At 46.0% G+C, this 13,196-nt stretch overlaps 1 protein-coding gene across 1 annotated transcript in view; it reads left to right on the top strand.

Moving 5' to 3' along the window:
- The window catches only part of LOC144484126 (uncharacterized), a 93,271-nt gene that overhangs the window by 32,673 nt on the left and 47,402 nt on the right, over positions 1-13,196 (top strand). The window contains exon 4 of the mRNA XM_078202675.1: positions 256-1,272. Coding sequence (XP_078058801.1) covers positions 256-1,272 — 1,017 coding nt within the window. The remainder of the gene's footprint in view (positions 1-255; positions 1,273-13,196) is intronic.

Genomic DNA, 13,196 nt, shown 5'->3' with positions numbered 1-13,196 from the left:
AAGAGCTTTAACCAGTTACACAGCCTGAATAAATATCACAACATTCACAGCGGGTCGAGACTGTAATCTTGTTCTGTGTGTGGACGAAGTTTCAACTAATTGTCCACTCAAGAGACAGGTAAGGACACCTGCACCATGGAGAAACCATGGAAATGTGCAGACTGTGGGAAGGGATACAGAGCCCCATCAGAGCTGGAAACTCATCGGCGCAGCCACACTGGGGAGAGACCATTCATCTGCTCTCACTGTCGGGAGGGATTTAATCAGTTATCCCACCTGCAGTCACACCAGCGCGTTCACACTGAGGAGAGGCCATTCACCTGCTCGCAGTGTGGGAAGGGATTCATACAGTTATCCAGCCTGCAGACACACCAGCAAGTTCACACTGGAGAGAGGCCGTTCACCTGCTCTCAGTGTGGGAAGGGATTCACTCGGTCATTCCACCTGCAGAGACACCAGCGAGTTCACACTGGGGAGAGGCCATTCACCTGCTCTCAGTGTGGGAAGAGATTCACTCGGTCATCCCACCTGCAGAGACACCAGCGAGTTCACACTGGGGAGAGGCCATTCACCTGTTTTCAGTGTGGGAAGGGATTCACTCAGTCATCCAACCTGCGGACACACGAACGAGTTCACACTGGAGAGAGACCGTTCACCTGCTCTCAGTGTGGGCAAGAATTCACTCAGTTAGCCGACCTGCAGAGACACCAGCTACGTCACACAGGGGAGAGGCCATTCACCTGCTCTCAGTGTGGGAAGGGATTCACTCAGTCATCCCACCTGCGGATACACCAGCGAGTTCACACTGGGGAGAAATCATTCACCTGCTCTCAGTGTGGGAAGGGATTCACTCAGTCATCTGACCTGCGGACACACCAGCGAGTTCACTCAGGAGAGAGGCCGTTCACCTGCTCTCAGTGTGGGGAGGGATTCACTCGGTCAACCCACCTGCAGACACACCAGCAAGTTCACACTGCGGAGAAACCATTCATCTGCTCTCAGTGTGGGAAGGGATTCACAAACTCATCTGATCTGCTGACACACCAGCGAGTTCACACAGGGGAGAGGCCGTTCACCTGCTCTCAGTGTGGGAAGGGATTCACTCGGTCAACCCACCTGCGGACACACCAGCGAGTTCACACTGGGGAGAGGCCATTCACCTGCCCTCAGTGTGGGAAGGGATTCACTCAGTCATCTGACCTGCGGATACACCAGCGAGTTCACACTGGCGAGAGACCATTCACCTGCTCTGTATGTGGGAAGGGATTCAGAGTTTCATCCCACCTGCTGAGACACCAACAAGTTCACGAGTGATTCCAGGGGTTGGATTCTGCTGTTATTGTTTCTGCTCTCAGTTACATCCAGGACTGCATTTTGTTCATTCTCACAGTTGGTCAATGGGGAGGGTCAGAGGGTTTCTTTGTGCTGGACTGGCTGGTCTCAGCCTCCAGTGGGCTGATGCTCTTTGAGTCTTGTTGCGAATACCTGGTTTCAAATGTCACAAGGATCACAGAGTGACAGGGTGTTAGGAGGTTTCGAGATATTTAGTCAGAAGAAAACAGAGGTTGGCAGTGCAAAGGTACATTTCTGAATGGAGGGCTGTGACAAGTGACATTCCTCAGGGATCAGTGCTGGGACTTTTGCTGTTTGTAATATATATAAATGATTTGGAGGAAAATGTAACTGGTTTGATTGGTAAATTTGTGGACAACACAAAGGTTGGTGGAATTGCGGATAGCGATGGGGTCCGACAGAGGATACAGCAGGATATAGATCAGTTGGAGACTTGGGCGGAGAGATGGCAGATGAAGTTGAATCCAGACAATTGTGAGATAATGATGGGAAATATCCAGTAAATGGCAGAACCCTTAAGAGTATTCATAGGCAGAGGGATGTGGGTGTACAGGTACACAGGTCATTGAAAGTGGCAACGCAGGTGGAGAAGGTAGTCAAGAAGGCACACGGCATGCTTGCCTTCATCAGCCGGGACACTGAGTTTAAAAATTGGCAAGTCATGTTGCAGCTTTATAGAACCTTAGTTAAACCGCACTTGGAATCTCGTGTTCAATTCTGGTCACCACTGTACCAGAAGGATGTGGAGGCTTTGGAGAGGGTACAGAAAATATGTATCAGGATGTTGCCTGGTATGGAGGGCATTAGCTATGAGGAGAGGTTGAAGAAACTTGCTTGGTTCTCAGTGGAACGAAGGAGGTTGAGGGGGGCGACCTGATAGAAGTCTACAAGATTTTGAGGGTCATGGACAGAGTGGATAGTCAGAAGCTTTTTCCCAGGGTGGAAGAGTCAGTTACTAGGGGCATAGGTTTAAGGTGCGAGGGGCAAGGTTTAAAGGAGATGTACAAGGCAGGTTTTTTACACAGAGGGTGGTGGGTGCCTGGAACTCGTTGCCGGGGACGGTAGTTGAAGAAGATACGACAGTGACTTTTAAGATGTGTCTTGACAAATATATGAATAGCATAGGAACAGAGGGATATGTTCCCGGAAAGGTCGGGGATTTTAGTTCAGACGGGCAGCATGGTTGCTGCAGGCTTGGAGGGCCAAAGGGCTTGTTTCTGTGCTGTAATTTTCTTTGTTCTTCATTCTGTTTGGAACACCGCAAATATCCATCCAATTTCCTTTTTAATTGTTTATTGTCTCCACTTCCTCCACCCTCGTAGGCAGCGAGTTTCAGGTCATTACCATTCGCTGCATCAGAATATTCTTCCTCACATCTCCCCCACTCCCCCCCCCCCCCCCCCCCCCCGCCCCCGGCCCGGTCCCCTTGCATCTTTGACCCAAAACAAGAAATCTGTGTCCCCCCTCGTCCTTGTCCCTTCAGCTAATGGGAACAGCTTTTCTTTGTCCACCTTATCTCAACCTGTCAGAATCTTGTCCACTTCTATCAAATCTCCCCTCAACCTCCTTTGCTCCAAGGAGAACAACCCCAGCCTGACATTGACAATAAAGAACAAACTAACAGAATATGTTACTGTCTGAAATCAAATGGGAATGTTTAATTTCTGTTTTAAAGATATTGTGGATATATTGTCCTGGACAATAAAGGAATTGGAATAACTCACCTTGGGTGTGGTTGAATGGAAAATATCAATCTGATATCCACCAACAGTCCAGTGAAAGTCTGAAAAATGTACAAAGAACAATACAGCACAGGAACAGGCCCTTCGGCCCTCCAAGCCTGCACTGATCACGTCTTCCTAACTGGACAATCCGTTTGTATCCCTCTATTCCCAGTCTGTTCATGTGGCTATCTCAATAAGTCTTAAATGATCCTAGCATGTCTGCCTCAACCACCTTGCTTGGTAGTGCATTCCAGGCCTCCACCACCCTCTGTGTAAAGTACGTCCCCCACATATCTGTATTGAACCTTGCCCCCCTTACTTTGAACTTGTGACCCCTTGTGTTTGTCATTTCTGACCTGGGAAAAAGCTTCCAACTGTTCACCCTATCTATTCCCTTCATAATTTTATAAACTTCTATAAGGTCGCCCCCTCAACCTCCGTCTTTCCAGGGAGAACAACCCTAGTTTACTCAATCTCTCCTCATAGCTAATACCCTCCATACCAGGCAACATCCTGGTAAACTTTTTCTGCACTCTCTCCAAAGCCTCCACATCCTTCTGGTAGTGTGGCGACCAGAACTGGACACAGTATTCCAAATGTGGCCTAACCAACGTTCTATGTAACTGCCACATCATATGCCAACTTTTATACTCTATGCCCCGTCCAATAAAGGCAAGCATGCCATATGTCTTCTTCACCACCTTTTCCACCTGTGCTGCCACCTTTAAGGATATGTGGACTTGCACACCCAGATCCCTCTGTGTGTATATACTCCTGATGGTTCTGCCATTTATTGTATAGTTCCCCCTGCATTAGATCTACCAAAATGCATCACTTCGCATTTATCTGGAACTCCCACCTACCTGATGAAGTGACAGCCTGTTCCAAAAGCGAGTGGCTTTTGCTACCAAATAAACCTGTTGGACTTTAACCTGGTGTTGTTAGACTTCTTACTGTGTTTCCCCCAGTCCAACACCGGCATCTCCACATCTTAAATTCCATCTGCCATTTCTCCGCCCAATTTTCCAGCCTATCTATATCCTGCTGTATTCTCTGACAATGTTCATCACTATCTGCAACTCCAGCAATCTTTGTGTCGTCCGCAAACTTACTAATCAGCCCAGCGACATCTTCTTCCAAATCATTTATATATATCACAAACAGCAGAGGTCCCAGTACAGAGCCCTGCAGAACACCTGAGTCATGAGGTGGAGATGCCGGCGTTGGACTGGGGTAAACACAGTAAGAGTTTTAACAACACCAGGTTAAAGTCCAACAGGTTTATTTGGTAGCAAATGCCATTAGCTTTCGGAGCGCTGCTCCTTTCGACCACCTGCTCCATCTGACGAAGGAGCAGCGAACAAACAAAGAACAATACAGCACAGGAACAGGCCCTTCAGCTCTCCAAGCCCGCGCCGCTCCCTGGTCCAAACTAGACCATTCTTTTGTACTTCTCCATTCCCACTCCGTTCATGTGGCGATCAAGATAAGTCTTAAACATTCCCAGTGTGTCTGCCTCCACCACCTTGCCCGGCAGCGCATTCCAGGCCCCCACCACCCTCTGTGTAAAATACGTCCCTCTGATATCTGTGTTAAACCTCCTCCTCTTCACCTTGAACCTATGACCCCTCATGAATGTCACCACCGACCTGGGGAAAAGCTTCCCACTGTTCACCCTATCTCTGCCTTTCATAATTTTATACACCTCTATTAGGTCACCCCTCATCCTCCGTCTTTCCAGGGAGAACAACCCCAGTTTACCCAATCTCTTCTCATAACTAAGCCCTTCCATCCCAGACAGCATCCTGGTAAACCTCCTCTGTACTCTCTCTAAAGCCTCCACGTCCTTCCGGTAGTGTGGCGACCAGAACTGGACGCAGTATTCCAAATGCGGCCGAACCAACGTTCTATACAACCGTAACATCAGACCCCAACTTTTATACTCTATGCCCCGTCCTATTAAGGCAAGCATGCCATATGCCTTATTCTCAACCTTCTCCACCTGTGACATCACCTTCAAGGATCTGTGGACTTGCACACCCAGGTCCCTCTGCGTATCTACACCTTTTATGGTTCTGCCATTTATCGTATAGCTCCCCCCTACGTTAGTTCTCCCAAAATGCATCACTTCGCATTGATCAGGATTGAACTCCATCTGCCATTTCTTTGCCCAAATTTCCAGCCCATCTAAATCCTTCTGTAGCCTCTGACAATGTTCCTCACTATCTGCGCTCCGAAAGCTAATGCCATTTGCTACCAAATAAACCTGTTGGACTTTAACCTGGTGTTGTTAAAACTCTTACTGTGAACACCCTAGTCACAGCCCTCCAATCAGAAAAAGACCCCTCCACTGCTACCCTCTGTCTTCTGTGGCGAAGCCAGTTCTGTACCCATCTAGCTAGTTCACCTTTGATCCCGTGAGATTTAACCTTTTGCACCAGCCTGCCATGAGGGACCTTGTCAAATGCTTTACTAAAATCCATGTAGACGACATCCATGGCCCTTCCCTCGTCAATCATTTTTGTCACCTCCTCAAAAAACTCAACCAAATTTCCCTCGTACAAAACCATGTTGTCTATCGCTAATGAGATTATTCAGTTCTAAATGTGTACAGATCCTATCTCTAAGAATCTTCTCCAACAATTTCCCGACCACGGACGTCAAGCTCACTGGCCTATAATTGCCCGGGTTATCCTTGCTACCCTTCTTAAATAACGGGATCACATTTGCTATCCTCCAATCCTCTGGGACCTCACCTGTGTCCAATGAAGAAACAAAGATTTCTGTCAGAGGCCCAGCAATTTCATCTCTTGTCTCTCTCAGTAACTGGAAGTCCCTTCCTCGCAGCACTGTGGATGTACGTACACCTCAGGCATTGCAGCAGTTCAAGAAGGCACCCTTGGGGTTGACCATGGCCAAGGCAGCTACATACAGCCACATATTCTGTTATAATTGAAGGACTGCAGATTGAATGTGAGGCATTGTGGGACTGGACTATCTTGACCATATTCCTGTGACTGCCCGGAAACACGTGTCTATTTTAGTTTATAATTGAGGATTTCTGGGAATAAGTTAAATGCGGAAATATTAACCATAGCCTGGAGGAATTTGGAATAACTGAGAATTTTATCCCCAGATAAAGAACAAAGATTTTGCCAGTGTTTGGGTGGAACGTGTTTGGGGTTTTAAATCAACAAAAGATGTTGCCTCTAAAATCAGTCCTTGTAAGTTGGCTTAAAAAAGGTTAAGTTATAATGAAGGATCTTGCATCTTATTTTAATCAAGAAGTTGTGAGCTTGTAGTGCTCTGTCGCTTTAAGAAGCTATAGCTGCGAGAGAGAATGCTGAGGATTCATTGTTTGAAATTTATGAGCTGTGAGAATCTGTGTGTTTTGTTTGTTTTATGTGGATGTTTGTAGATGTGTTTTATCATTGTTTTGGGCTACATTTGTTACGGTTTATCTTTCTGGTGGATTAACCTGATCTTGAATCTTTAATTAAAGGCATTTTTGGAAGTTTAAAAACAGGATCACAAGAACGCTTAAGTAATTAATTTTGGTTATTGTTGTTGTAAAGCACATGCTAAGTTTCTCTGTTTGTGTATGGATGATATTTGTGGGTTGAACGCTTCAAGCTTTGAGGTTTTCTGTCTGTGATTTAAATCAAACAGATTTTTAACAAAGAAAGTGTGATCAATAAAACTTTTTTTGTTCAGAAGTTATGAACTTGGAGCCATATTTACTGGCCAGAGACAGGATTCCAGGGTATTTTACTAAACATGTGGAAACTTTAATCCGGATACAATTCACCCATGTGAGAATGAGAGTTTTAATTTGTAATGGTTATTTAAAATTTGACACATGTGAAATGATTCTGACCAATCCTGTGTTGGATTGATCTTGGGTTAAACTTCCTGTCAGGTCCAAAGATTTATTCCTGACGCAAGTAACACAAAGAAAAGGAAAATTCTGGAATTGGATACTGAAGAAAAGAGTTTACAAAGAAAGAGTATTAAATAGAAATGTTCCCAGACCATGTGGTCATTAGATTAAAACAAAGGAAGAGTGCTGACGTCCATTTGAGAACTTTTAATCCACCCCATTTCTAACTAAGGGAGTCTATGTACAAAGAAAGACCCCCCCAATGGGGGGTCTGGAAAGCATCATGATAGGGGAACTTGTCCATGAGATGATCACAAAGCCCCATAATGCCCAGATACTAATTTTATTGAACCTATAATGTGTGTAATCTATCACCATTCTGATTGGATTGTGTCCAGCCGGGATGGGCTGAGTAACTGGATAAGAATTGATGATATTCTTTGTTGGGTGGAGTTACACATGATCAGCCCTGTGGCTTCTCCCCGCTGGCGTAACTCAATAAACTGTTTGTCGATTGAATCAGGCACAACACACTGGGTACATTACCACTTCATCCTTGGGAGTGGCCTGATAGGCCGTGGTCCAGACTAAATGTGGCCTTTGGGGGCCTTTCATGAATCACGTGTGTTTGGTCGTTGTAAATGTGCATTCAAAATGGTTGGAAGCACAGACCATGAGTAATATTCCAGCTCCTGTGACAATAGAGAAGCTCTGTCAAATTTTCACAAGCCCTGGGTTACCAGATTGGCTTGTTTCAGATAACGACACTCTGTTTACAAGTGAGGTGTTTCAGGAATTCCTGTAAAGGAATGGTCTACGCCATGTGCGTACTGCACCATTTCATCTGGCTACAAATGGTCTCGCAGAAAGAGCTGTTCAAACACTGAAGGAGGGATTGAAGAGAATGGCAAGCGATACTTTAAGAACAAGCTCTCAAGATTTTTGTTCCAGTTTCGCATCACACCACAATCCACAACTGGACTCTCTCCTGCGGAATTTTTCGGGGAAAGGTTGAAGTCTCATCTGGATCTGCTTCACCCAGATCTCAGAGCAAAAGTGAGCAGGAGACAAGAGAAGAAGGAGGGACACGACTACCGCACCAAAGAGGGGCAGTTCAAACCGGGTGATCAGGTTTACATCAGAAACTTTGGGAGGAACCAAAGGTGGTTACCGGGAATAATTTTAAACCAAAGTGGTCCAGTATCTTGGGTGGTGAGACTGTAAAATGGAAGAGTTGTTCGCAGACACCAAGACCATATTCGCTTGCGGTGTGACCCCGTGTCAGGAACAGTTTCAGAGTCAGCAACCATTACTGAGAACATGGCAGAGGGTCATGCTGCTGTGGATGTTCACCAGGAAATGGTTCCAGCTTTGCCAGTTGACTCTGCTGTGGGAGTGGAAGAGGAATGTTCATGTACAGATTCTCAAACTACCTCTGCACCTCCCATTCCAGAAACACCATTACAAGATTTACCAGTGGTATTGTACAGGTCGCAATGCAACCACAAAGCTCCTGACAGATTTCCGTATTATTAAAGACATTACTTTGTTGTATTTCTGTCCTGATGGGGGATTGAAATTTAAGGGGAGAAGAAGTGTTACAGAGTGTTCTTCTCAACCTCTCTCCCTTCTGAGCACGTGCGGGCTTTGGGCGGGGTTTCAGTCTGCAAGTCCAGGCTGGTTCCAATGCTCCTGTTTCCTTTTGTTTGCCAATGATTTTTAAACTTTGTTATTTATTTATATAAAGAACATCCTGCTTTTAACAATGCATTTGACTACCTTATTTGTGACTGAAGTTCCCACAATTGTAAAGCAGGAGATTAGTTAAATGGACAGCCTGAATTGAGAGACAATTAAATAATAAATGAATCATTAATACAGTTGTTAGGCTGGAAATGTAAATTTGAACACAAAAGTTTATAACGTTTAGAATTATAAAGATATAAAGAATGTTTAAAATGCTGTGGGAATTATAAAATGTTACGTTCTGAGGCCAACAGAATAAAAAAAATAACAAGACTTGTTAGCGTGGCACGGTGCCACAGTGGTTAGCAGTGCTGTCTCACAGTGCCAGGGACCTGGGTTCGATTCCCGGCTTGGGTGACTGTGCGGAGTCTGCACGTTCTCCCCGTGTCTGCATGGGTTTCCTCCGGGTGCTCCAGTTTCCTCCCACAGTCCGAAAGACGTGCTGGTTAGGTGCATTAGCCATGTTAAATTCTCAATCAGTTTATCCGATCAGTCGCCAGAGTGTGGCAACTAAGGGATTTTCATAGTAACTTCATTGCAGTGTTAACGTAAGCTGATTGGTGACACTAATAAATAAACTAATACTTTGTTAACCTTGACTGGAGGGGATGAATCAGTTCCTGTTCAAGATGTCTCAACATTGAATGACTGATGTTAACCAATTATTGGTCAACACTCAGGCAACCCCAAGCTAAGAGATATCGTTTGAGAGAAAGAATTGTCTTAAAATTCAGACAATGTGTGCAACTAGCTAAAAACCAAACCAGTTTCATTATTGACAAGTTATAGACCAATTGGCTAATTCCCAACAATTGGCTGAGGTGGGCTTTCTACATTTTGAAAATATAAAAAAGGGGATTCAAGAAACCAATTTGGTAGTAGTTTTTAAAAGTTCAAGGTTTTTTAAAGTTTATTTATAAGTGTCACACATTCACACTGCAATGAAGTTACTCTGAAAATCCCCCAGTCACCACACTCTGGCACCTGTTCGGGTAAACTGAGGGAGAATTTAGCATGCTCAATGTACCTAACCAGCAAGTCCTTCGGTCTGTGGGAGAAAACCCAGTCAGAGTTTTAACAACACCAGGTTAAAGTCCAACAGGTTTATTTGGTAGCAAATACCATTAGCTTTCGGAGCGCTGCTCCTTCGTCAGATGGAGTGGAAATGTGCTCTCAAACAGGGCACAGAGACACAAAATCAAGTTACAGAATACTGATTAGAATGCGAATCCCTCCAGCCAACCAGATCTTAAAGATACAGACAATGTGGGTGGAGGGAGCATTAAGCACAGGTTAAAGAGATGTGTATTGTCTCCAGACAGGACAGCCCGCAAGTCCAGGAGGCAAGCTGTGGGGGTTACTGATAATGTGACATAAATCCAACATCTGCTCAGCGACTCTGCGCTGTTGTGTGTCATGAAGGCCGCCTTGGAGAATGCTTACCCAAAGATCAGAGGCTGAATGCCCATGACGCACTTCAGCGGTCACGGGCATTTGTCAGGAGAGAAAAGTGCTTACATTTCGAGTCCAGATGACCCTTTGTCAAAGACTGACCTCTGAAGAATTGAGCGAGGGAGGTGGAGAAGAACAAAATGAAAGATCTGCAAACTGACAAAATGTTTCACGGCCCACGACCAAAACGTCTTGCAGAGGTTGCTGTGGCAGGGTTGTGTGGTGTATTGGTCACTGTTCTCCTGAAGGCTGGGTAGTTTGCTGCGGACAATGGTCTGTTTGAGGTTGTGCGGATGTTTGAAGGCAAGATGTGGGGATGGCCTTGGCGAGATGTTCATCTTCATCAATGACATGTTGAAGGCTCCAGAGGAGATGTCGTATCTTCTCCACTCCGGGGAAGTACTGGACGACGAAGGGTACCCTGTCCACCGTGTCCCGTGTTAGTCTTCTGAGGAGGTTGGTGCTATTTTTCGCTGTGGCGCGTCGGAACTGTCAATCAATGAGTCGAGCGCCATATCCTGTTCTTATGAGGGCATCTTTCAGCGTCTAGAGGTGTCTGTTGCGATCCTCCTCATCCGAGCAGATCCTGTGTGTACGGAGGGCTTGTCCGTAGGGGATGGCTTCTTCAACGTGTTTAGGGTGGAAGCTGGAGAAGTGGAGCATCGTGAGGTTTTCCGTGGACTTTGGTACAGTGAGGTGCTGAGGTGACCATCCTTAATGGAGATGCGTGTGTCCAAGAATGCAACCAATTCCGGAGAGTAGTCCATGGTGAGTCTGATGGTGGGATGGAACTTGTTGATGTCATCATATAGTTGTTTCAGTGATTGTTCACCACGAGTCCAAAGGAAGAAAATATCATTGATGTATCTAGTGTATAGCATTGGTTGAAGGTCCTGTGCGGTGAAGAAGTCTTGTTCGAACCTGTGCATGAAGATGTTGGCATATTGAGGTGCGAATTTGGTCCCCATGGCTGTTCCATGTGTCTGGATGAAGAACTGGTCGTTGAAGGTGAAGACATTGTGTCCAGGATGAAGCGGATGAGTTGTAAAATTGCATCTGGAAACTGGCAGTTGTCAGCGTTGAGTACTGAGGCCGTTGCAGCAATGCCATCATCGTGGCGGATGCTGGTGTCGAGTGCCAAGACATCCATTGTGACGAGGAGCGCTCCTGGTTCAACTGCTCCATGTGTGCTGAGTTTCTGTAGGAAGTCCATAGTGTTGCGACAAAAGCTGGGGGTTCTTTGTACAATGGGTTTCAGGATGCCCTCGACGTAGCCGGAGAGGTTCTCGCACAGGGTCCCATTGTCTGATACGATGGGATGGCCGGGTGTGTTGGCCTTGTGTAACTTCGGGAGGCAGTAGAGATCTCCAATGCGGGGAGTACATGGGATGAGAGCACGAAGGGTGCAATCTGGACAGGAAGCAGTGAGCATTGATCTGTCAATATATAGAACAGGGCAGGGGTTTGATCTACAGAGAGCCAGCATTGAATCAGTGGACTGAATGGCCCCATTCTAGACCCTACTGTCTGACTGATCTGAAGAGAGAAATTTAAGCTGCTCCAGTCTCTCAGAGAATCCCTGCAGTATAGGAGGAGGCCATTCGGCCCATTGAGTCTGTACAAATCACGATCCCACCCAGGCTCTATTCCCGTAACCCTACACATTTAGCTTGTTAATCCCCCTGACGCTAGTGTCAATTTAACATGGCCAATCAACCTAACATGCACATCTTTGGACTGTGGGAGGAAACCAGAGCACCCGGAGGAAACCCATGCAGACATGAAGAGAAAGTGCAAACTCCACACAGCCAGTGACCTGAGGCCGGAATTGAACCTGGGTTCCTGGTGCTGTGAGTCAGCAGTGCTAACCAGTGTGCCACGGTGCCGCCAACTAACTGAATTACCTCATCTTAGAATTGTACAGTGCAGAAGAGGCCCTTCGGCACATCGAGTCTGCACCGACACGCAAGAAACACCCGACCTCCCACCAAATCCCATTTACCAGCAACTGGCCCATAGCCTTCAATGTTCTGATTTGCCAGATGCTGATCCAGGTACTTTTTAATGATGTGAGATGCCATTCGTGCAAATCTCCTCTGCACCCTCTCTAAGAACTTCACATCTTCCCTAAGGTCTGGGACATATATAGGGTTCCATTCTCGAGGGATAGAATTGAACAGCAGGGAGGTTATGTTCGACTTGATTGGAAGCGTGATTATACTACACTGGGAATACTGTCAACATTTGTGATCATAGAATCCCTCCAGCGCGGAAGGAGGCCATTCAGCCCGTTGAGTCTTCACCGACTCTCCGAAGGTTCATCCCAGCCAGGTCCACTCCATCCTATTTTCATAACCCCGCATATTTACCACAGCTAATCCACCAAACCTGCTCATCTTTGGAATGTGGGAGGAAACCAGAGCACCCGGAGGAAACCCATGCAGACATGGTGATAATGTGCAAACTTCACACAGACAGTGACCCAAGGCCAGAATCAAACCCAGTCCCTGGCACTGAGGCAGCAGTGCTAACCACTGTAAAAATAGGGGCACTGGAGAAGGAGCAAGAAATATTCACAAGAATAATCTCAGAACTGAGAGCATTTAACCCTCAGGAAAGGCTGGGGCTGCTGATTGTTACAAAGACATTGTCAGCTTAAAAAATATTTATTTTTGATCTTTTACACTGTTCCAATTTGGCTGTACACTGCCCAATTCTGGATCCCAAATTGTTCTTTTAAAGGGTTTGAATTTGGCAGAGATATAACCATCAAGCAAAGACTCAGACACCAAATCAGTCAATTGTATCAAAGTTTATTGATTATAAGCAACTTTTAGAAACTGATCACCTAACTAACAGAGATGGGATGTAGGGTAAAGTTTACTCATCAATGAAACTCCACCAACTCCACACTTTCAAATCAGTGATCATTCCAAGGGACGACAACGTGAACTCCTGGGGCTGACAGAGAAACAGTCACTGCCTCCGAGAAGCACAGGCGGCACCTTCCTGGGGTATCGATGGGCAGGGAATCCATCACT

This window comes from Mustelus asterias, unplaced genomic scaffold (assembly GCF_964213995.1).
Source record: "Mustelus asterias unplaced genomic scaffold, sMusAst1.hap1.1 HAP1_SCAFFOLD_92, whole genome shotgun sequence".
Classification (NCBI taxonomy): Eukaryota; Metazoa; Chordata; class Chondrichthyes; order Carcharhiniformes; family Triakidae; genus Mustelus; species Mustelus asterias.
This window is presented reverse-complemented; position numbering and strand designations above follow the sequence as displayed.